This window comes from Oreochromis niloticus, linkage group LG10 (genome assembly GCF_001858045.2).
Source record: "Oreochromis niloticus isolate F11D_XX linkage group LG10, O_niloticus_UMD_NMBU, whole genome shotgun sequence".
Taxonomy (NCBI): Eukaryota; Metazoa; Chordata; class Actinopteri; order Cichliformes; family Cichlidae; genus Oreochromis; species Oreochromis niloticus.
Genome location: NC_031975.2, coordinates 33,541,088 through 33,564,498, shown reverse-complemented (window position 1 = coordinate 33,564,498; position 23,411 = coordinate 33,541,088). Strand labels below are relative to the sequence as shown.

Here is a 23,411-nt window from a genome sequence, read left to right as displayed (position 1 = left end):
GGGTCTGAAAACGATGAAGCCGGGAGTCCGCTGTTCTCGCCGGCTCGAGCGACCATTGAATCCCCCGGTTTGCTATCGAGCGGGTGGGTAACAGACGTCTCCGAAAACCTCGGCGCACTTTTGCAAATATGCGATGTCTTGATAAACCGAGCAGATATTTGAAGTTTACACAGCTACTTTCTCGCCTGAAAATATGTTAAAAGTTTATTTTGTGACCCAGAAAGATTAATAAGAGTAATATTAAAACTTAGTAGCGGCCGCCATTGTTGGCAGCTGAAAATTGGCTGGGCCGCGCTATGAATTCTGGGATATGGTGGGCCACGAAGGACACACCCAACCCATCCTTCAAATTCGGGGAAATGAAGGACGCATTTGTCAGCCGCATTTGAAGGAGTCGACGAATTGAGACAGCCTTCGTCGCCGGGCTGTGATGTAATCGGCCTTCAAATGCGGCCTCAGGAGGATGCAGCCCACGTTTTGGGACACAGGTACTGATTAAACAGAAGTGTGAGACGGTCGAGAATTTACGCCAGTGTCCTGTTATATTTTAGATAGCAAGGAGCAGACGGCCGAGTTTATTAAACTCCACCCACACAGCGGTGACACATATCTGAAGGCTAGACCGTCCCATTTCACGGCCTCGCACTTCTGGCCTTCTTGATCTTCGAAGGACCCGGCCCACGTAGACCGCGAAGGCCGGGTCCTCCGAAGGATGCAGCCAGGACACAGGACACAGCTTTTGTCCCCACAAGGGTTAGGTTCAGAGGTCAAGCTTGTGGTCGGGGTCAGAGGTCACACTGATGATCACCTCACTAAGTTCACCCAGTTTTTTGCTCCCACCATAAAAAAATGAAGGAATAAAGTTGTGTGTAAAACTCTGTGTTATTAATGATTTATACAGAAGCTGTTACCATAGAGATTTACCTGTTGGTAATGCTGCAGAGCAGCCAGCAGGTGGAGCCGAGCTCTCAGGAGGTCAGAGGTCAAAGACATTCCTCACACACTGAGCTGCTCAGGTTACCTCTCTGTCCTTATTCACACACACCTGAGGCTCAACCTGTTTAAACCCACGAAGAAGAGTCACACACACACACAAACATAACACTATAACAATTTCACACATATAACGAGACACACAGTCACACACACAAATAGACATGCAATGACACACAAACACACACACACATAAATACACTCTCACACAAACGCACAAAGAGACACACACACGCTCACACACAGGTGAGCCACACCTGTGCCGGTCTGACTGGTGAGACTTCACTGTAAAACTGTCAGAGTTGGATCAGCTGACTTAAAGGAGGCTCACTTGTTCTCACCTGTGTGTGACACTGAGTCGTGCTCAGGCTGCACCGAGGCTCCAGCGGCCCGTAAATGTTGATCACATCAGGAGACAACACGTCTGTTCATACACACCAAATGTTCATTTAACAAGTCGCACTGAGAACGCCGCCCTAAACACACACACTCAGGGTGGATTTAACACTCTGTGTTTATGAGTGCAGGTGGAGCCGCAGCCCGATGACATCACACACACTCACACAGCTCAGACAGGTAAGCAGGCACGCAGGTAACTCAGGTCTGATCCGGAGGAGCTGACGGACGCCAAGGTAACAACTGCTGTGAGACTGTGTGTGTGAGTGTGCTGAGGGTCTGAAAGGGGGAGTGTAGTCTCCATGAACAGATCACTGAGAGATTCAAAGAAAACTTTATGTTTCACTCTGACTGACAGAGACTTACACCGAGGTTTGTCGAGCTCGGCTTTGATGAGCTCGGCTTTGTCGTGTTTAAATGGAGATGTTTTATTGTGAAACTGAAGTTTCTCTGTGCGTTCCTCCTGAGGAGGAGCTCGTCCTGAAGTCAGACTCTTCCTGTTTCCTCTGAAGGCGTCACACAGCTGTGCGCTCACGGCTGGATTTGAACACTCTGACTGTGACATCTCTAAACCTCGATCATTGATGCTGTCCGACCTGGCGCTACATCAGGTCATGTGACTGGTTTGTGTCATTAAAACATCTGTTCTGAGCTGCTGAGCAGAGGGAATCATGGGAGTGTTTCATGTTTGTAATGAAGGTTTTCCTCTTCGTGCTCGGTGAGCATCGTGCTGCTTGCCATGTTCCCGTCACTGGAACGCGCCGGCTGTCAAACATGTGACGCGGCCGCTGTGATCTCACTAATTGTGTTTCGTCTTCAGAGTGAAACGTGAGGTCGGAGGTTCCATGTTCAGGTCAAAGATAATCGCCTCCATCCAAACGAGGATCGTTAAAAACTCCTCTGATCAGCTTCTGAATGAAAACCAATCCCAATGATCAGCTCACTAACGGCTCTTCCTGTCCTGCAGATGTCTACTCCTCCCATTCCGAAGCCTCGCCGCTGTTACTCGACGGGAAATCGAAGCTCCACCTCCTCACTGGGAAGGTCAGATAATCTTTAAATCTGCCAACGATCATTAAATCTGTGCTTCAGTCTCATTTCATTGATTTCATATCTTGCTCACATGGAGAGACAGCAAATCAGCACAGAGTCCACTCTGAGTTAGCATTTATTTTGGAGGGACAGTAAACAGGAAGTGGAGAGAGCAGGTGGTGATGTGTGATACTGCAGAGTTTAGTATGGATGTCATTGAGGGCCAGTGTTACTGATACTGTGTCGGGATCATAATGGTATGGTTACATGAACGAAACATACGACACAAACGTTCATCTTCACACGTTTTTATGTTTGAGCTCAGCTGTTTTGTTCCCACTGTGATAATGTATTTAACACAGTTCAGTAGATCATCTGAATGTAGACTGTAATCAGTCTACAGTAGCAGCTGGGTTCACATATAACACATCAGTCATGGCTGTGACCTCTGACCTCTGTGCCACGGTCTGTCTGAGACGTTTCCTTTGTCCTCTCTTTGCTTCTTCTGCTTTTTCTTCTCCTCGCTCTCTCGTGTCTTTATAGAAGGTGGAGTTGTTGTCACAGCAGAGACTTTCACGGTGTTTTCAGTTACAGCTGTGACATCACTGCTTGGTCATGTGACCACAGGACAACCAATTACAGCAGAAACTGAGTCCTAACGTTTGTGTTTCAGTGCTGATGGAACTCTACAGCCAGCAGTTCAACAGAGTCCAGGTACACACACACACACACACACGGCATCATCATCAGGGTTTTACCAGCTGCCACGGTGACCGTGTCACCGTGTCCACCAATAAGCAGGTCAGGTATGTGTGATGTCATCATGAATGGGCCTATAAAGTCAGGAGAAACCTGGAAATACAATCCAAACCTGTAAAGACAAAAAAAGAGGAGACTGGAGACCACAGAGACAAGAGAAGGCAGAGGGATGTGAAATTGAGTTTACATGGTGGGCTGTGTGGAGCCCACTGTGATCTAGAGTGGACCACACCAGTGAAACCGCTTTTTAACACCTAATCCCTGAAGTGTTCATCTAAGAGAAAAACATTCATGTCAATGGTAGGTGGTGAGCCGCGTTTCTGTCATTTCATTGTTTATCAGTTATTAATTTCTTTGGCGTGTGTGAACGGCCACAGTGGAGGTAAAGCTCAGGTAACAGTTATAAATCTATGCTCTCCTTAACATTTTCCAAAGACTGGACTGGTTCTGGCTGATTCTGGCCCCCGGGCCTTATGTTTGACACCCGTGAAACAGAACAGAGCATGTGTGTGACGTCCTTACTGCTTTGCTCCTGCTCCATGATGACACTTTGGTTCGGTCCCAACCTGCAGCAGGTCTGCGTGAGCGAGAGGGTTCCTTTAAGATGCAGGAAAGCCTGAAATGACCCTGGAACCACCATGGAATCATCCTGGAATCATCCTGGAATCATCTCCTCTCTAACTAACACAGTCAGTCTTACACTGCTGAACCTGGACGATACAGTGATGATGATCCAGCAGACTCGGGCATCAAGCGCTAAGAGCTGAAGATGGTCCAGCTTCTTTCAGCTCCTATAAAGAGGACGACTTCATCAAACACACGAGACACGAAGGAAAGAATGAAACAGGATATTAAACACAAACATATGAAGACCTGAGCATCCAAACAGGAAGTGAGAGACAAACGTCGGTCCTTAAAGTGAGCAGACCAGCACGAGCAGCCAACAGAAACAAGACAGAGTTTAAGGCAGGCACAAAGCTTCGGCTGCTTCCTGTTGAAGACCATGCTCACTTCCTATGATCGATGAGGTCTCAGAAGTTCAAGCTCTGAGTCAGACTGACTGAGGACCAGTCGATTATTGATCACTGATCATTAAGTATACCAAAATAAAAGCTGCACGACCTCGTCAGTTTTATCCTACCAGTCAGCTGCCGACGTGTTTTCACTGCGAGCTGTTGAACCTGTTTGTTTGGGCGATGGAAACTCCTCCCGCTGTTTGTTCAGATATCACGGGTGATTATCTCAAACCAGTTTGTCTTCCTGTGGTAATCAGATAATCTCTGTAAAGATCCCGTCACGTCATGTCCCGGGCTGCTCCGACCAGATCACTTCAAAGACAGTGGAAAAATTCACAAAGTGAAACTGTGTTGGTCGTCTACTGACCCATAGAGCTCTGCCCAGGAAGCTTTTATTATGAAAGTGTCTCTCCAGAGAACATTACCAGACTCTTACTCTGAAGGACTCTTTCATGAAGCTCACCATCCTGTCACTCTTATTGTGACATTCCAGTGGAATATTAGATGACTTTTATTCTGAAAGCCCCCTGTAATTATATTGCAGGTGTTATTACTGAGAAAGTGTCACTAATATTGCTGACCTTTTATTGTGATAGTCTTCTTCGCTGTACTCTAAATGTGAAAGTCTAAATGAAAGTATAGGATTTTTATTGTGAATCATCATGTGGTATTACAAGACTCTTATTGTGAAAATGTCAGTGAGCTTTATTGAAGTCTTATTGTGAAAGTCTCTGAGCTTTTTATTGTGAAATAATGATGAAGATGATGTCATGTGTCCTCCTCAGATGAAGATGCTCGCAGTGCACTGAGTCGTAGCCTCACCTTGCCAACTCTGGACGGCGTCACTGGCGTGATCGCCACCAACATCCCGTCACTGGCAGGAGTCGCTGCTTCCATCGGAGGCTCCGCCCCCTGGAACCCCTCCACACCCTCTGCTCCCCCCTCCTTAGACAGCATAGCTAATAGCATTACCACCCACATACCTGACTTAGCAGAAGCTGCTAGCACTGAGGCTAACCTTGCGTCATTCAATCCAATGCCACCTGGTGCTAACGCAGATACTGCTGTGTTAAACCCCGCCCCCTCCACCACACCTGCACCTGCTCCTAGCTTGGACAGCATTTTTAACTCACTGGCTAACATTCCCAGCTTTGCGGGGTTTGTTAGCGGTGTGGGTAACCCTGCTGAGAGCTTCTCTCCATCAGCCCCACCCCTCCCAAATGCTAAACCCCACCCACCCTCGCTGACGGGAAGTGGAGCTGGAGATGCTCGCATAGGTGCAATGTCAGGTACGACCACCAGAAAAAGGACATTTGTGTGTAATTTTTATATAAACATCAGGAGGGTATGATCCACAGTTAGAGAGCAGCTTCACTTCCAGCTGGTAGAAAGTGTCAGGAGGTCAGGTGCAGGTGATCACCTGAGGTGGTGCACAGCTTTAGGTCACCTGAACGTTAAACATTCTGCAAGCTTAAGAGGATTCAGACCTTTCTGAGGGTAAGAAGAACTAACATATGCTCTTTGTGTTCCTCTGAACCTGTGTCCAGATGTTGGAGCGCTGTCACAGCTGGTGACATCAGCTTTAGACCCCACCGCTGGAGTCACGCTGCCACCTGTAGAGGGTGCTGCAGGGTTAACAGGTGAAGGTACTGTTAGAGTTTCTTCTGCTGGTCTTCTTCCCACTGTCTTCCAACTGCTTCAGTTTTTCCTGGTTCTGGTTCCAGTTTTATCTCCAGGTCCTCATAGCACCAGAGCAGAAAACCTGTCGGACACCGCGTTGGCCTGCTGGACGACCCAAGAGGAAGCTGAATCTGAGTCATCCAATGAGGAGGAAGAATCAGGTGTTTGCCCCGCTCCTTCTACAGCTGAAGCAGATCCTCGTTCTGCCCCGACGACCAACAATGACAAGTGTGTATGGTTACTGTAAATTCAGACCGCTCTCACTCCCGAGGCATAACATCCTGACGTTTTGTCACGTCCCACGGCGTTCCTGAGGAACGCGAAAGGTGACCTTCCGTATTCTTATGGTACACGCTGGGTTATGGATGAAATGCAGTGGAATGACGGTCCTGCGGTAATAGACATTCCAGCCATGCATTCCAGCCCTAAACCTAACCTTCTCCCTAACCATAACCTCATTCCTAACCTTAACCAGCACTTTAATGACGTTAAATAGTGTTTTCCCGAGCGACTTTAGGAAAATGAACGAACATGTGTAGATTGAGTCCAAACGGTTCTCATATTCCCTCATATTTCCACTCTCATTATGACGGTTTGTCACCTAGCGTAAAATGTTACGCTTTGGGAGTGAGAACGTGTCGGTAAATTGTAATACTGTAGGGTTTACCTTACAATGTAAAGCTCCTTAAAGGGTTTGAAATGTCTTTCTCATGGTGTTGTTGTGTTTGTTCTGCAGAATCTCGACTAATACTTCCTTTCGTTTGATACCTACTCGGCCGGCCCCGCCCCCTCCCAACACAGCGGGCCGATCAGGAAAATCTGTCAGACAAAAGACACCGAGGTAAACACAACTACGCACAACGCCTGCAAAACTAAATCGACCTTCAAAGTGTTAACGTGGGTGTGTCCTGCAGGGCGGCCACCATCCGAGTCTCAAGGAAGAAGGGCGCTGGCGGGAAACCTGCTCCTCAGAGCCCCGTCGTCCGGGCAAGCTGGCTGGATGTCTGGAAGGGCTTCAGGTAATGTCACGGCCATCACCAGCTTTAAGTTTCACAAGTCGTGCTTTAGATTCACTCCAGGACAGAGTCGGCCCGGGCCTCAAAACCTAAAGGGTGTCCACAAAGACCAGGTTCTCGAGTGGTCCGTACTATCTACTGTTGGGATATTTATCATTTATCTGCACCTAAAGATCTTCATAAAACGTTCTTCTTCATCTTCTGGTCTTTTGGCCTCATCTGTCTTATTCTCTGAAACAAAATCCCGTTAGAACCTCATATTTCCTATGGTATGAGCAGAGCCAGCTAATCTGGGACCCAAAATCATGTGACTGCTTACCTGTCAGTTGCATGGATGATGAACTTGTTTTCTGCCTTTAACAGACATAATGTATTATGGGCGACGCTGGACGGACAGCTGATGTCTCTGTGGAAGAAACGCACAGTAAGCTGGCATCTCTCACCTGTCTCACTGTGTTATTTACCTCACTCTGTGTACCTGTCTCCCCATGTGTACCTGTTTCACTGTGTGTATCTGTCTCACTGTGTGTATCTGTCAATTCAATTCAATTCAATTCAATTCAATTTCATTTATATAGCGCCAAATCACAACAACAGTCGCCTCAATGCGCTTTATATTGTACAGTAGATCGCACAATAATAGATTAAGAGAAAAACCCAACAATCATATGACCCCCTATGAGCAAGCACTTTGGCGACAGTGGGAAGGAAAAACTCCCTTTTAACAGGAAGAAACCTCCAGCAGAACCAGGCTCAGGGAGGGGCGGGGCCATCTGCTGTGATTGGTTGGGGTGAGAGAAGGAAAACAGGATAAAGACATGCTGTGGAAGAGAGACAGAGATTAATAACAGACATGATTCGATGCAGAGAGGTCTATTAACACATAGTGAGTGAGAAAGGTGACTGGAAAGGAAAAACCCAATGCATCATGGGAATCCCCGGCAGCCTACGTCTATTGCAGCATAACTAAGGGAGGATTCAGGGTCACCTGGTCCAGCCCTAACTATATGCTTTAGCAAAAAGGAAAGTTTGAAGCCTAATCTTGAAAGTAGAGATAGTGTCTGTCTCCTGAATCCAAACTGGAAGCTGGTTCCACAGAAGAGGGGCCTGAAAACTGAAGGCTCTGCCTCCCATTCTACTTTTAAATACTCTAGGAACAACAAGTAGGCCTGCAGTGTGAGAGCGAAGTGCTCTAATAGGGTGATATGGTACTACAGGGTCATTAAGATAAGATGGGGCCTGATTATTTAAGACCCTGTATGTGAGGAGCAGGATTTTGAATTCTGGATTTAACAGGAAGCCAATGAAGGGAAGCCAAAACAGGAGAAATCTGCTCTCTCTTTCTAGTCCCTGTCAGGACTCTTGCTGCAGCATTTTGGATTAACTGAAGGCTTTTCAGGGAGTTTTTAGGACATCCTGATAATAAAGAATTACAGTAGTCCAGCCTGGAAGTAATAAATGCATGAACTAGTTTTTCAGCGTCACTCTGAGACAGGATATTTCTAATTTTAGAGATGTTGCACAAATGGAAGAAAGCAGTCTTACATATTTGTTTAATATGTGCGTTGAAGGACATGTCCTGGTCAAAAATGACTCCAAGGTTCCTCACAGTGTTACTGGAGGCCAAGGTAATGCCATCCAGAGTAAGAATCTGCTTAGATACCATATTTCTAAGATTTTCAGGGCCGAGTACAATAACCTCAGTTTGATCTGAATTAAGAAGCAGAAAGTTAGCGGCCATCCAGGTCTTTATGTCTTTAAGACATTCCTGCAGTTTAACTAATTGGTGTGTGTTACCTGGCTTCATGGACAGATAGAGCTGCGTGTCATCTGCATAGAAGTGTAAATTTATGCTATGTCTTCTAATGATGCTGCCTAAGGGAAGCATGTATAATGTAAACAGAATTGGTCCTAGCACTGAACCCTGTGGAACACCATAATTGACCTTAGTGTGTGAAGAGGACTCTCCATTTACATGTACAAATTGGAGTCTATTAGATAGATATGATACAAACCACTGCAGCACAGTACCTGTAATACCTACAGCATGTTCTAATCGCTCTAATAGGATATTATGGTCAACAGTATCGAACGCTGCACTGAGGTCTAGCAGGACAAGCACAGAGATGAGTCCACTGTCAGAGGCCATAAGAAGATCATTTGTAACCTTCACTAAAGCTGTTTCTGTGCTGTGATGAGCTCTGAAACCTGACTGAAACTCTTCAAATAAGCCATTCCTCTGCAGATGATCTGTTAGCTGTTTGACAACTACTCTTTCAAGGATGTTTGATATGAAAGGAAGGTTGGAGATTGGCCTATAATTAGCTAAGACAGCTGGGTCTAGAGATGCTTTTTGAGTAAAGGTTTAACTACAGCCAGCTTGAAGGCCTGTGGTACATAGCCGATTATTAGAGATAGGTTGATCATATTTAAGATTGAAGCATTAATTAATGGCAGGACTTCTTTGAGCAGTTTTGTAGGAATGGGGTCTAAAAGACACGTTGATGGTTTGGAGGAAGTAATTATTGAAGTTAACTCAGAAAGATCAATTGGAGAAAAAGAGTTTAAATGAATATCGATGGTACTAAAAGTAGCTGTAGATAATATTACATCTGTGGGATGATTATTGGTAATTTTTTCTCTAATCATTAAAATATTATTTGTGAAGAAGTTGAGGCTGTCATTTTTAGCATCTACATTAGGGCTGCCACAAACGATTATTTTGATAGTCGACTAGTCAGCAATTACTTTTGCGATTAGTCGACTAAGCAGATCATGCATTCATTAGACATAAAATGTACAGCATATTACAACCAACATGCATCAAGTCTTATATAACTATCATTACCTCACAGCTTTTAATGAAATTTCCAGACTATCCCGGTGGAGTTTAATAAACTCGGCCGTCTGCTCCTTGCTATGTAAAATATAACAAGACACTGGTGTAAATTCTCGACCGTCTCACACTTCTGTTTAATCAGTTCTCTGTTTGACGTTTATTCAGCTGTGTGAAAACAAAGGAGGAACCCACCCGGGGGATTAATAAAGTTTTATCTAATCTAATCTAATAACTTTAATCTCAGCCAAACCAATTTACTCACGAACAATAAAACACTGAAAAAAACCAAACAATAACATTTTTAGGTTGTCTAAGTGACTTATATATTACGTTTAACCTGAGTAGCGAAAGTCTGCGGTGATCTGAAAATGATGTGCCGGGAGTTGTGCCGTTCTCGGCGGCTCTAGTGACCCTCGAGCTCCCGGCTAGCTATCGAGCTGGTGGGTAACAGACGTCTCCGAAAACGTCGAAGCACTTTTGCAAATATGTGATATCTTGATAAACCGAGCAGATATTTGAAGTTTACACAGCTACTTTCTCGCCTGAAAATATGTTAAAAGTTTATTTTGTGACCCAGAAAGAGTAATAAGTGTAATATTAAAACTGAGTAGCTGCCGCCATTGTTGGAAACTGGAATTGGCTGGGCCGTGCTATGAATCCTGGGATATGGTGGGCCACGAAGGTTTTACACCCGACCCATCCTTCAAATCTGGGGAAAAAGAGGACGCATTTGGAGCAGTCTTTGAATTTGGACAGCCTTCGTCGCGTCACTGTAACGTAAGGATGCAGCCCCTGAATTTGGACACAGCTACGATACCGGAGGTTGCTTCTTCTTCTTCGGGATTTAATGGCAGCTGGCATCCCTGTAGATGAATTTCTGCCATCTTCTGTTTCAGTCCGTTAATACACTCTTAAAACCTACTTATGCCTGTGTCTTTCAGGAGCTTACAAAGCTTCAAACAACGCGTCGACTATTAAATTAGCCTTCGACGATTTTGATAGTCCACGTAATCGTGACTAGTCGCCTAATCGTGGCATCCCTAATCTACATGAATGTTAAAATCACCCACAATAATTATTTTATCTGAGCTGAGCACTAAATCAGATAAAAAAGTCTGAGAAATCAGAGAGAAACTCTGTGTAAGGCCCAGGTGGACGATAGATGATAACAAGTAAGACTGGTTTCTGAGTTTTACAGCTGGGTTGGACGAGGCTAAGCATCAGGCTTTCAAATGAATTAAAAGTCTGTCTGGGTCTTTGGTTGATTAATAGGCTGGTGTGAAAAATTGCTGCCACACCGCCCCTCGGCCTGTGCTTCGAGGTTTCTGGTAGTTAGAATGACTCGGGGGTGTTGATTCATTTAAACTAACATAATCATCCTGCTGCAACCAGGTTTCTGTAAGGCAGAGTAAATCGATTTGTTGATCAATTATTAAGTCATGTACTAACAGAGACTTGGAGGAGAGAGACCTAATATTTAATAATCCACATTTCATTGTTTTACTCTTTGGTTCAGATGTGGATACTGTATTGTTCTTTCTTTGTGATTTTTTATGTTTAAGTTGTTTATTGCTGGTTTTTAGTTTGTTTTTTGTCTGTTTGGGAGCTGACACAGTCTCAATGGAGATGGGTTTTTGGGGGGGTAGCAGGAGGAGGGAAGCTGCAGAGAGGCGTGTAGGACTGCAACTCTGCTTCCTGGTCCCAACTCTGGATAGTCATATTTTGGGGGGTTAATAAATTTGTCCATTTTGATATAAATTTGATATAAATACCTGTCACACTGCCTGTACCTGTCTCACCGTGTGCACCTGTCTCACCGTGTGCACCTGTCTTACCGTGTGCACCTGTCTTACCGTGTGCACCTGTCTCACCTTGTGTACCTGTCTTACCGTGTGTACCTGTCTCACAATGTTTACATGTCACACTGCCTGTACCTGTCTCACCATGTGCACCTGTCTCACCTTGTGCACCTGTCTCACCGTGTGCACCTGTCTCACCTTGTGCACCTGTCTCACTGCCTGTACCTGTCTCACCTTGTGCACCTGTCTCACTGCCTGTACCTGTCTCACCGTGTGTACCTGTCTCACCTTGTGCACCTGTCTCACCGTGTGCACCTGTCTCACCTTGTGCACCTGTCTCACTGCCTGTACCTGTCTCACTGCCTGTACCTGTCTCACCTTGTGCACCTGTCTCACTGCCTGTACCTGTCTCACAATGTGTACCTGTCTCACCGTGTGAACCTGTCTCACAATGTGTACCTGTCTCACTGCCTGTACCTGTCTCACAATGTGTACGTGTCACACTACCTGTACCTGGCTCACCGTGTGTACCTGTCTCACAATGTGTACCTGTCTCACAATGTGTACGTGTCACACTACCTGTACCTGGCTCACTGTGTGCACCTGTCTCACCTTGTGCACCTGTCTCACTGCCTGTACCTGTCTCACAATCTGTACCTGTCTCACAATGTGTACCTGTCTCACACTACCTGTACCTGGCTCACCGTGTGCACCTGTCTTACCGTGTGCACCTGTCTCCCTGCGTTTGCTTTGCTCTTTAGGACCGGTTCAGTGAGGTGTTGTTTCATGTCTCCAGTATCACCAACGTGAAGAAACTGGACAAAGGCAGATTCTCTGTTTACTTCAGGAAGAAGCATTATGACTTCATGGCTCATAGTGAAGGTAAGAACAGTCGACTCTTCTGGTTTCTACTGGATTCTACTGACCCAACGCAGAAAGACCATCGTAGGATGGACTGGGGACAGCTCTTATCAGCTCTTGTCAGGTCTTATCAGGTCTCAGGAGTAATCACAGTCAGACTTTGGAATGAAGCAGAACTATTTTCACACCTGTTTGCTTCTTGGGTTCATGAATTTCTCTCTAAAACATCTCGAACTGTTAATTCTTTGACTCTGCTGTGATGGGTCCAGATGTGACTGACTCTGATTTGAGGATCTGATCGTGAAATCAGGATCTTAAAACAGGCAGGGAGATCCTGTAGACTCTGGAAAGCAGCACATAGTCAGTGCAGAGAACCCAGATTGGTTAAACCTGGTTTTGTTTCCGGGTCAAACCTGATGCCTTTGTTTTAAAGCGGGAGAGATTTTAGCAGAATTACAAAAGAGACCCGAGGTCTCGGCTTCCCTGTTTCACTCCGGCCTCTCATATTTTTTTCTGCTTGCTTTTGTTTGTCTATCAGAGGTTCAGGACGGTTGGGTCACTTCTCTTCTCGCGACTCGAGGCAATCCAAGCCCCACCCCCCCAGAACTCCATGGACAAATCACCCTTAAGGACCCGCGGGGTCGTGCTTATGCTGCCCTCTGGGGTCATGACCTTTGGATTTACCCTAACAAGGAGGGCTTCCAGCTGGGTGTGGCCTCATATTCTGTCCCCCTGAATGTGGCCTCGGTCAAATCGACAGGAAAACACTCGTTTAGCCTCATCACTCCATACAGGACCTTCAAGTAAACCCCTGTCTGTGTGGCTGCCTGTCTGTCCATACCTGTATGGTGTTTATTTGTTTGCTAAAATTATATCCTCCTCTCTTTAACCCCGCCCCCTACCTACAGCCTGTCTGTTGAGTCGTCAAAGGATCTGTCCCTCTGGGTGGACAGGCTGTCTTCAAGTATCCAGAGCGCTCTGTCCTGCTGTCAGGTGGCGCTGCGTCTCTGGGAAAACCCGTACAACAAGGTGTGCGGGGACTGTGGTGCGGCCAATCCGGAGTGGGCCTCAGTCAATCTGCTGCTGGTCATATGTCAGCACTGTGCAGGTATGACAGCACACCTGGTACACATGAAGATTATTAATGCAGAGGGTTGTGTAACAGCAGAATGAGATGTGACGGTGTGAACCGTTTTCAGGATTCAAATGATCGTTGGTCACGGACGTAAAGAAGCGACATTACCCAGGACTTACATCAGAACACAAGTATGAAAAATAACAAAGGCAGAAAATAAAAATATTGAGGAAAATATGCAACACAAAATCGATTTTAATCTACCCAAACAAAGGCACAGATTCATGTCCAAGAGACCGGACCTCCCTGTGCTCTTTTTAAAAGATCAGAGACTCAAAGCTGTCCTGTTAAGAATCTGGATGCTGTGAATAAGCAAATATAACCAGATGCAGAAGATCCTGCAAAGTGTCATTTAAAGGCCCAAAAGAGAAACCAACAAACACTGTTTAAGATCTCGGTGATATCACAGGAGTAGCATACTTTCAAACCAACAGAGCAGAAAGCTCTGAGATAAACAAAGAAGGTAAAGAAATGAAACCAAATGTGAGCCTGAGTCATTTTGTTAGCTGGAACAGTTTATATGATGCTGATTAAATGAAATGATACCAGCATTCCAGTTTCACCACTGCCAATAAAACGTATGCAGTCTGAGGGAAACACACCTGTCAATAAAACACACCTGCTGATAACACACACCTGTAGACTGTTGATACCCTATAACTCTCCCAGAAGAACACTAACAAATAAGTATGATTTGGATAATGCTAGCAGACTCACAGGTTTGAATGGAGAATGCTAACAATGCTAACAAACCCAGTTAAGGCCAAAACAAACAGACGGACAAATAGCACATACAGCAGGGCTGTTGCGTTAATAAATACACTCAGGGGATAAATCACTGCGAAAACACAACCTTTAACACCCAACATTTTCTTTTCTTTTTAACTGTGCAATATTTAAGGACTAAAGCACTGTGCAGCAACCGTACTCTCACTTTTTCATTCTTATTTACAGACTTGTACATACTATATTCATTTATTTATTTAGTTATTTATTTAATTCATTTTTTCTTTGTTTAAAATTTATTGTACATATATACTTATACTCTTAAAATTGCCCTTTTTTCACTTGTAGTGAATTGGTTTGTATACAATTTTTGTTGTTCGAAAGAACAATGACAATAAAGATTCTGAGATTCTGTAAAACTCACTGAATGCAAAATGCTAACACGTTCTCAGGTCACCATCGAGGCCTGGGCAGCAACCTGTCGAAGGTGCGCAGTCTAAGGATGGACAATAAAATCTGGACCGAACCACTGATACAGGTGAGGGGGTGGGGATTGAACACGGTGCAGCACAAACACAGAGGCCCAGTTCAGCCAGCCAGTTAGCAGCTACTGCCGCCTGTGTCACCAACCACTGTTGTTATGATCGATCTGGTCTTTAAGTGGTGACGTGATGAAACCTGCTTCTGGGCTCAAAGTACCTTGCGTTTAATAAGGCTTTTGTGTTTTTAACATGTTTTAATGTTTTGTATCTTGTTCTATTTATTCTCAAAAGCCCCTAAAAACAGTCAGCGATCACTGTCGGCCTCTCTCAGTTTTTATTACCGCTGTTCATTTTAAAGCTCAGTTTTAAACCCTTTTGATGTAACTCCAGCACAGCCCATGCAGCAGTATATTAATGACTAACCTGGTATTGTGGATGGATTATCTCAGTTGTTCTCCTGACTGAAGTTTGGTCCGTTTACAGCATCCTGCCATGCGACTGCATTTGTCCCTAACCATCGGGAACCCTCACGTTAACTTTTATCGAGTGGAAAAAAGTTAGCGTTCATCCTCCAGCTTTACTGTTTATATTATGCTAACATAGCTGTGTTGCTAGCGATCAGGTAGCAGATCGTTATATATCAGCTAGCCCAACTACAGTAACCCTACAAACGTCACTGCTGTTTACTTTCCTGTCTTCATTTATTTCAGAAGCGATAGCAGAGCTGTACGTTTTAATTTGTTTTAGAAATCTCTCAGTCGGGACAGGCTTTATTATATTTAGATGGAAACTAGCGAGCTAACTCCTTGCTAACTTCTAACTCTGTTAAGTTTAATTCAGTTTTCATGGATGCCTGGATGTTAAACTTAACTGTTACACCTGGAAGAGCAGCCGCAGTGATCGTTTGGCTTATGGACCTGCAGCGGAGTTTGGGCCCAGACACGGCTAATGACGTCAGACTTAAAGACTGGATAGAGACCAGTTTTTGTCTCAGGCTGTAAACATGTTTATTTCTGCTGTAGAGTTTTAACATTGGAGTCAATGCTGCCTCTGCTGGACATTATGGAAACTGCAGCTAACTTTTACCTTCAATCTTCTGCCAGCTGTTCGTTACTTATGGTAACCAGCTGGCAAATCAGGTGTGGGCTCCAGTGGTGCCAGCGGCAGAGCAGCTCCGCCCAGAGTGCACAGATGAGGAGAGGTCAAAGTTCATAAAGGCTAAATACAGCGGGGGGCGCTACAGACGAGTACACGCTCTGGCCTCATTTCCCTCCATGATGGAGCAGGTCTGACCCAGAATCAGCTCAGCCACTGCACACGCTCAGAGGCGTTACACAGGTGTCATATGTATGACAGGTGTGTGTGTGTGTGTTTCAGAGGCTGTATCAGGTGGTCTGCACTGACGACGTGGAGGAAACGATGTCTCTGATCTGCTCCGGAGCAAAGGTACTGTCCTGTGTTCATGATGCTCGTTAAGCTTATTAAACATTTATAACACACACTCCCTCCTTCATCTGAGGCTCTCACCTGTGCAGGTGTCTTCATCAGACCCACAGACCCCCTCCCTCATCCTGCTGGCAGAGCGAGCCAATCAGGCTCTGCAGACCGAGCTGCTACGAGTCAACGAGTACACAGGTAACACACACACTCACACACAGGTAACACACACACACACACACACACACACACACACACAGGCCACACACACACACAGGTACCACACACACACACACACACACACACACACACACACACAGGTCACACACACACACAGGTACCACACACACACACACACACAGGTCACACACACACACACAGGTAACACACACACTCACACACACACACACACAGGTCACACACACACACACACAGGTCACACACACACACACAGGTAACACACACACTCACACACACACACACACAGGTCACACACACACACAGGTACCACACACACACACACACACACAGGTCACATACACACACACACAGGTACCACACACACACACACACACACACACACACACACACACACAGGTACCACACACACACAGGTCACACACACACACACACACACACACACAGGTGACAGTAAATGCTGATCTGAGCTCACCTGCCGCTCTGTGTGTGTTCTGTGCTCAGAGGTCCCGCCTCACCAGCCGCTGTCAGGTAGAAGGAGGTTGGACTCCGTTCCCTCAGGTATGCAGTTCAAATGAATCCAGGTGCACTCACAGAGATCAAAACGCTGTGCATGAATATGAGTGTGGTGACATGTCAGAGTCTCCTTGATCCACCCACACATCAGCAAACACTCACCTGTGTCACCTGTGCAGGTGAGGAGGAGGAGGAGCTTCACGGGAAACTGGAGGATGATCGTTTTCTCTTCTCGCTAGAAAACGAATCAGCAGCCTGCGACGTGCTCGACCTGCGAGAAGTCCTGTCTGTCTTCCTCAAAGATGGGTAAATATGCTGTACTAATACCTCTGGTACCACAAGTACTGCAGTACCTCACATTAATACTGCGTTTTAGAGGTTTTAGCAGAAAAACACCTGACTGAACAATCCAAATAACAACAGCCACAGGCTGTGTCTGAAAGGTGGAGGCCACCTTGATGAGGCCACGCCTCTGTGAATGTATGTTTGTGAACTTTGAACTCATTCATGGTGATGTCAGCAATGATGTAAAGCTCAACCAACCAGTGGCCGGGGTCACGGTGGCACACCTGTCAGCTGTTTTGGGAACACCTCGGTGTCAGAGCAGGAGGAAGTGGAGGGTCAGAGGGAGGTCGGGGTGTCTCTGCTACGACTGTCAGGAAATTCATTCAGTTGCACAGTGTGAGGAGGAAGCAGCGTCCCCGTCCTGTCTGTTGGACAGTGTTTCCTCTGGGCCGACCCGAACTCATTCAGAGGTAACGCCATGACAGGACCAAGCACCTGTGGCCTCAGCTCTCTACTCCAGCTTCAGCACTGGAGGTGCGGAATGTGGCCCGCTCTGAGTCAGTGTACCCAGGACGCTGTGCCACACAGCGAGCCCGAGCACCGTCCCAGGCTCCTTCAGGGTCCTTCGTTTCATCAAAGGGTAGCTCTGAATCACTCAGGACCAGTTTGTTTTGGGACATCCCAAATCATCTGCATGATGTGTGGATAGAAGTAAGGACCCGACAGATTTAGTGCAGGACACACGGGACTGAGCTCAGACCACTGCCAGCGTCAAAGCTACACCAAAGCAACACGCTGAGCTCTTTACACACAACCGGTGAAGCTAACACAAACAGCAGAGTGGACACCGGCCTCGCCAAGCGGTCAAAGCCGGATTTACAACAGCGGATCGGCAGGCTCAAACACTTCTACCCACACCTGCTCACACAGGTTAACCACCGACACCACAGCAGCTCTGACAGTGATTCATTACCTCCCACATGTAGGAGCAGCGGTACGTGAATGCTGTGAGTGCTGACGCAGTACTGGGAGCAACTAACATGACATGGATCACACTACCCTGATACTCAGCGAGTACTCGGTGTACTGCATGGACGAGTACTCACAGGCTGAGTCAGTGTAGATAAAGGTTACTGCCTCCCACCCGCTGAATGTTTTACATCACAGGAAATTCCCACAAACAAAACAGTAAGCTCAGGGCAGCCAACTCTGACACTGCAGCTCCCTCTGCTGGACACCCCTGTTCACTGCAAACACCTACAAACCGACTCAAACGGCGAAGCCGAAAAAATCAGTCGTTTCATACAGTTACCAAGGCAACAGCAAAACAAAGTGACTGGCTCCTCAGCTCTTATCGTTACTCTTCATCTGCAGCAGTTGCAGATCAAGTTTTGCTCACAGGAATGTTCAGACGAGTCTGCTCCAGGCTGTTTGTGTTCAGGTATCAGCTGCTGTGTCTGAGGTGGAGGTGTGGCCTATCCCAGCTGTCATAGGGCAGGAGGCGGGGTCACCTGGGCAGCTCACCTGTCTGTCATAGTACTTTTATAAGAACCATCAATAATAATCATAAACTGATAGTTTACTAATGTCATAATGAAAGGAATCTTTACTGGGATTTATGACATCATAACAGCCTGCCTACTTACAGGTCCTTTAAACCAGGTGTGATAAACATCAGCACCTCTACAGATCATCCAGAAGAACGTTCTACAGGCTGGTTATTAACCAGGCAGTATAAATGCTGCGTAGTACAAAAACATCACTGAGGGCATTTATTATCGAGGGTTACAGTGTGTCTCTGTGATGAAGATGACCAAACCATTACCTGCTGCTGTGTTTCAGCCCAGCTCATCAGTTTGAGATCGTCACACTCACAGATCAACTGATCTGTGCAGCTGACAACAGGGAGGGGCTGTCGAACCACCTGGTCCATATTCTGAAGGTAATGTTGGTTTGGGTCAGACTTTTCCCTCTAAATCCACAGCTCAGGTCCTCTGACTGACTGAATTCTTGTTTCCAGGTGATTCTTCCAGGGGGCGTGTCTTATGCTGAGGTGGGCGGAGCCTCCGCAGTCAGTAAAGTGTGTATTGTAGAAGTGGGCAGGGCTTCCAATCATCCAGAGGCCTGGCTGCTGCTTTGGGAGGATGGAGTCAGCATTCACCCTGTCCACAGAGAATCCCATGAGTCTCTCACAATTGATCTGGGCATGCTCAGTCACCACGGTAACAGTCTCTGTCTTTTGAGCATGGGCCTGTATGTTGTTTTGGTAAATTCAGTAGATGTTGAGGGAACACATGTTGATCTGTTTGAGTGCTTTCTTGTTGGAAATATTTTCCACCCATGACTGGATGTTGGTAAAAGTCCTCCAGCTGACAGTTATTCCGTGTGTAAATGTTTTCATTCACACACACTCGTGCAGCACGTTATTCTTTGATCATCGGTCTGGTGTCACCATCTCTGCCCTTCACACAGCCTGAACTCTCCGAGCAGCTTTCAGACTTCTTTAACATTCAGAGCTCTTCTGTGGCTGTCAGCATTCTGTTTGCAGACGAGTTGTGTGTATCTGCTAATATCAGTGAGGCTGCTGCTGAATGTGAGGACAGTTTGATATCAGTGACCAGTCTGGGTTTATCTTCTCTTACAGAAATGGATCCATCTGAAAACATCGTCACCATGGCAACTGCAGACAGGTGTGCAGCATCACTCTATAACATCTTCATTAAAACTAATGATGTGAATTCAGAGCCTCTGATTGGCTGACACCACCACAGGTATATGTGACATCACAGCTGGTTTTTCTCCTCAGGAGGGTGTCGTTGCGTTTCGAAGAGCAATACAGCTGTCAGTCCTGGTTCACCCACCTGCAAAGAGCTCTTGCCAATCAGAGCCGAGCCATGCCACGTCCTCCTGCAGCCAATCAGAGCCCAGCCGTGCCACGTCCTCCTGCAGCCAATCAGAGCCCAGCCGTGCCACGTCCTCCTGCAGTCAATCAGAGCCCAGCCGTGCCACGTCCTCCTGCAGCCAATCAGAGCCCAGCCATGCCCCATCCTCCTGCGGTCAATCAGATCCCAGCCCTGCCCCATCCTTCTGCAGCCAATCAGAGCTCAGTTTCTCGGTCTCTATACCCAGTGATGGATGTGCGGCTGAGAGGTTCGGTACCGCCGGCCATCGAGCGCTGCATCTCCCACATCACCACCTATGGTGAGCTGAGGTCACCATGCCGGCGCAGTGACAGGCAGCAAAGCATCATGGGATACTTCTAATGCAGCATTTTCTCTCTCAGGTCTGAAGGTGGAGGGCGTGTACCGGCGCTGCGGTCTCGCTTCAAAAGTCAGCCAGTTGGTGGAAGCCTTGATTATATCACCAAACTCCGCCCCCCTGGAGAGTCATGAGCAGGGCGTGCTGGATGCTGGCTCCGCCCTCAAACAATATGTCCGCCGGCAAGAGAGTCTGATTCCCAACGGAGCCCAAGGGCAGTGGCTGCAGGCCGCAGGTACACGAAGAACTACTGTCTGAGCTACTACTATATGTAGTACTGCTGTCTGTAGTGCTGCTGCAGTATCTGTAGTCTGTACTGTAGTACTAATAGCAGTAATCTCTGCAGGAACAGCAAAAACTTCAGAGACCTTATATGAGCTGCTATTAGCAATCCTGCAGTTTTTCTGAGTGAAGTGAAGTAACTGTAACCTGACGGGGCAGAAAAACTGTGTAACACTAAAATATTCATAGATTTGTCTCCAAAACAAGGTTTAAAAGACTTTTTCCTGGAGTTGTACTTCTACTACTGACTGGGTTTATTCATTCATCATCAGTGTCTCTGACTCCGCCCACCAGAGCACTGCACATACTTACACCCATATTAGCGGGCACTGATGAGGTCCAATCAGATGTCTCCTAAAAGAAATGCTGGTCACATGACTGCTGTGAAAAAACATGTACTGCAGTGTAACCGTAGTACTACTGACAGTATCCTGACAGCAGTGATACTGCAGTAGTTGTAGTACTCTCTCTAACAGTCTGTTTGTCTCTCAGGTGTGTCAGACGAAAAACGCAGGTTTAAGGAGTACAGACGGTTACTACGGCAACTTCCTGATGACAACCGAGCGACCCTGAATGCTCTGTTTGGACACTTCTACATGTAACGCACACACACACACACACACACACAGAATCAGAGCAGTTTATTTAAAACAGTAACAGACTAAACTAAATAACACAACATTAATGTTACACACAGATATGTGTTGTTCAGTGGTGCATTATGTCAGTCTTCCACTGAGCGTGCTCCTGTGACCCGCCCAGCACGTCATGGAGTGGGTGGGAGGTCCAGCACTGTCCTTATCTTGGACAACATCCGCCTCTCTGACACCACCCTAAGGGCGTCCAGCTCCCCTCACGGCTCCTGTCAGTGGGCGGGATCTATCAGGGAGCAGGTGAACATGTTGGCATCAGAAACAGAAAACACAGCGTCTGTGAGGCGTTCCCACTCTGCAGTGGACCGGCGGTGAACCAGCCAGAGGGTCGCGATGAGGGTGGTGGTGGTGGTGGTAGGACGGTGCCTGGGAAGATGATCGATCCAACAGATGAGCTGCTGGTGCTGACAGAAACGTGTCCAGCACACAGAGCACTGAGGCTGCACCCTCTCACAGGGGGCGACCACCTGCTCAGTTTAAACTGTTTCCTGTCTAACTGAATAAAATAAAAAGTTCATTTTGAACATTTTGGGCGCGTTGGAGTCACAGAGGAACAGGAAGTGGAAGTTCATTGGACAACGACTCAGTCAGTCAGTTTCTCAGTCAGCCCCGCCCCCTCGCTACTTACAGTTCCTGAGTCTGGCAGCAGGGGGTGTAAGACGTAGTTTCAGAGCTCGTGTTTGCCTCTGTCTCACCTGAGATTACCTGACATTGTCACCTGATCACACTCACGTCCTACTAGGAGAATCTCTCAGACACTTCACCCCCCGTTTATCAGACAGTCACAGTGGTAAATGCTTCATGTTTGCTCTTTAATGTCATTACCTGGACTGACATGCAGGTAGGAGGGCTGGAGTCACCTGAGTTTGAATCGAGCGCTGATAGAACCTGTTAATATGATTTATTTATTCTGATCATAAACACAGTGAATGAAACCAGCACACAGAACATCACCTGCTCACTGACTCCTCCCCCTCTCCCTCAGGGTTCAGGTGTTCTCTCAGGTGAACAAGATGTCGGCCCATAACCTGGCTGTGGTCCTGGTCCCGTCCCTGTTCCAGGCCATGAACCAGGACTTGATCACCCTCACTAGAGAGTTCATCATCCACCACACCCTGCTCTTCCTCGTAAGTTTGCTGCTTCCTGTTTCCTGTTTCTACGACGCGTTTGGGCTCAGCTGATCCAGCTAACCCAGAGAAAGCCTGACTGATGTGACGTTTGTGTGCAGACCCCAGACTCGGCTCAGAGGCAGGAGCAGACCACTGTCTTCTGATGAAGATCAGCTGGAGCTTGTTTCTTTTAGCTTACTGTGAATCTTTTGGGATGTTGAGGAAACTGTTGTTATTGAAATCACTGGCCAATCACTGTCTACTTCCTGTTTCCTGTCAGTTGAACTACAGCTATCAGAGAGAATGATTACTATTGGCTCCCCCTGCTGGCTGCTCTCAGCCTTTACGGTGGTTGTTAAATGAATGTTAATGTGAGGCTCTGCAGCTGAGCAGGGTGTACCACTGTGTATGCTGAGCACTCACTTTATGATAGTATTTTTCTGTGGTTTCAAATGTTATCTTTAAATCTGCAAATAATTCATGAACTGAACAAAAATCTGAACATTTAATAAAATCTGCCTTTAATTCTTGTTTTAGTTTGTAATTAACATAATAATAGATCGACTTCATTGAATTTAAATAATTGACCATTCCCGTTCAAAGACCCTACATTATGACAGAGAAACCCCAACAAACAGTCAACCCCCCCCCCATGAGCAAGCACTTGTGACGGTGGGAAGGAAAAACTCTTTGGCAGGAAGAAACTTCCAGCGTAACCAGGCGACAGGTTAGGAGAGAGCCAGAAATGCGTAGTAACTCATGGTTACATGCAGACAGGCGTATACTCTGTGGGATGGTGAAGTGTGCTGACACGTTTCTATAACATGTCTCTGAGTTCAAGAGAATCAAAAACAGATCAGATCAATCAATGACCACAAACAAATCAGGTTAATGTGTTTTTATTTCTCTTCCTGATTGTTTCCACGCTTACACGGTTTT

The 23,411-nt window shown here is 46.4% G+C and overlaps 1 protein-coding gene and 1 long non-coding RNA gene across 5 annotated transcripts in view; one reads left to right on the top strand and one right to left on the bottom strand.

Moving 5' to 3' along the window:
* The window catches only part of LOC102077808 (uncharacterized), a 32,134-nt gene extending 9,131 nt beyond the window's left edge, over positions 1-23,003 (top strand). The window contains exons 1-26 of one of the 4 annotated variants that reach the window (XM_025910900.1): positions 1,236-1,569; positions 2,357-2,433; positions 3,095-3,135; positions 4,982-5,485; positions 5,744-5,842; positions 5,921-6,104; positions 6,613-6,717; positions 6,791-6,895; positions 7,256-7,316; positions 12,292-12,412; positions 12,930-13,194; positions 13,300-13,499; positions 14,705-14,790; positions 15,838-16,020; positions 16,112-16,180; positions 16,270-16,369; positions 16,874-16,930; positions 17,065-17,191; positions 19,013-19,112; positions 19,191-19,392; positions 19,815-19,860; positions 19,977-20,371; positions 20,454-20,663; positions 21,203-21,308; positions 22,349-22,490; positions 22,592-23,003. In XM_025910900.1, coding sequence (XP_025766685.1) covers positions 1,537-1,569; positions 2,357-2,433; positions 3,095-3,135; positions 4,982-5,485; positions 5,744-5,842; positions 5,921-6,104; positions 6,613-6,717; positions 6,791-6,895; positions 7,256-7,316; positions 12,292-12,412; positions 12,930-13,194; positions 13,300-13,499; positions 14,705-14,790; positions 15,838-16,020; positions 16,112-16,180; positions 16,270-16,369; positions 16,874-16,930; positions 17,065-17,191; positions 19,013-19,112; positions 19,191-19,392; positions 19,815-19,860; positions 19,977-20,371; positions 20,454-20,663; positions 21,203-21,308; positions 22,349-22,490; positions 22,592-22,636 — 3,663 coding nt within the window. In that variant the 5' untranslated portion in view covers positions 1,236-1,536 and the 3' untranslated portion in view covers positions 22,637-23,003. Of the gene's footprint in view, positions 1-1,235; positions 1,626-2,356; positions 2,434-3,094; positions 3,136-4,981; positions 5,486-5,743; positions 5,843-5,920; positions 6,105-6,612; positions 6,718-6,790; positions 6,896-7,255; positions 7,317-12,291; positions 12,413-12,929; positions 13,195-13,299; positions 13,500-14,704; positions 14,791-15,837; positions 16,021-16,111; positions 16,181-16,269; positions 16,370-16,873; positions 16,931-17,064; positions 17,192-19,012; positions 19,113-19,190; positions 19,393-19,814; positions 19,861-19,976; positions 20,372-20,453; positions 20,664-21,202; positions 21,309-22,348; positions 22,491-22,591 lie in introns of those variants that run through there. The other 3 variants (XM_025910901.1, XM_019363591.2, XM_019363590.2) reach the window with 3 other exon arrangements.
* LOC112848046 (uncharacterized) lies at positions 11,940-12,302 on the bottom strand. The gene is made up of 3 exons (XR_003221928.1): positions 12,226-12,302; positions 12,008-12,115; positions 11,940-11,953 (listed from the first exon to the last, which is right to left on the bottom strand). It is a non-coding gene; the product is annotated as an uncharacterized LOC112848046 (long non-coding RNA).
* Positions 23,004-23,411: the final 408 nt, after the last annotated feature.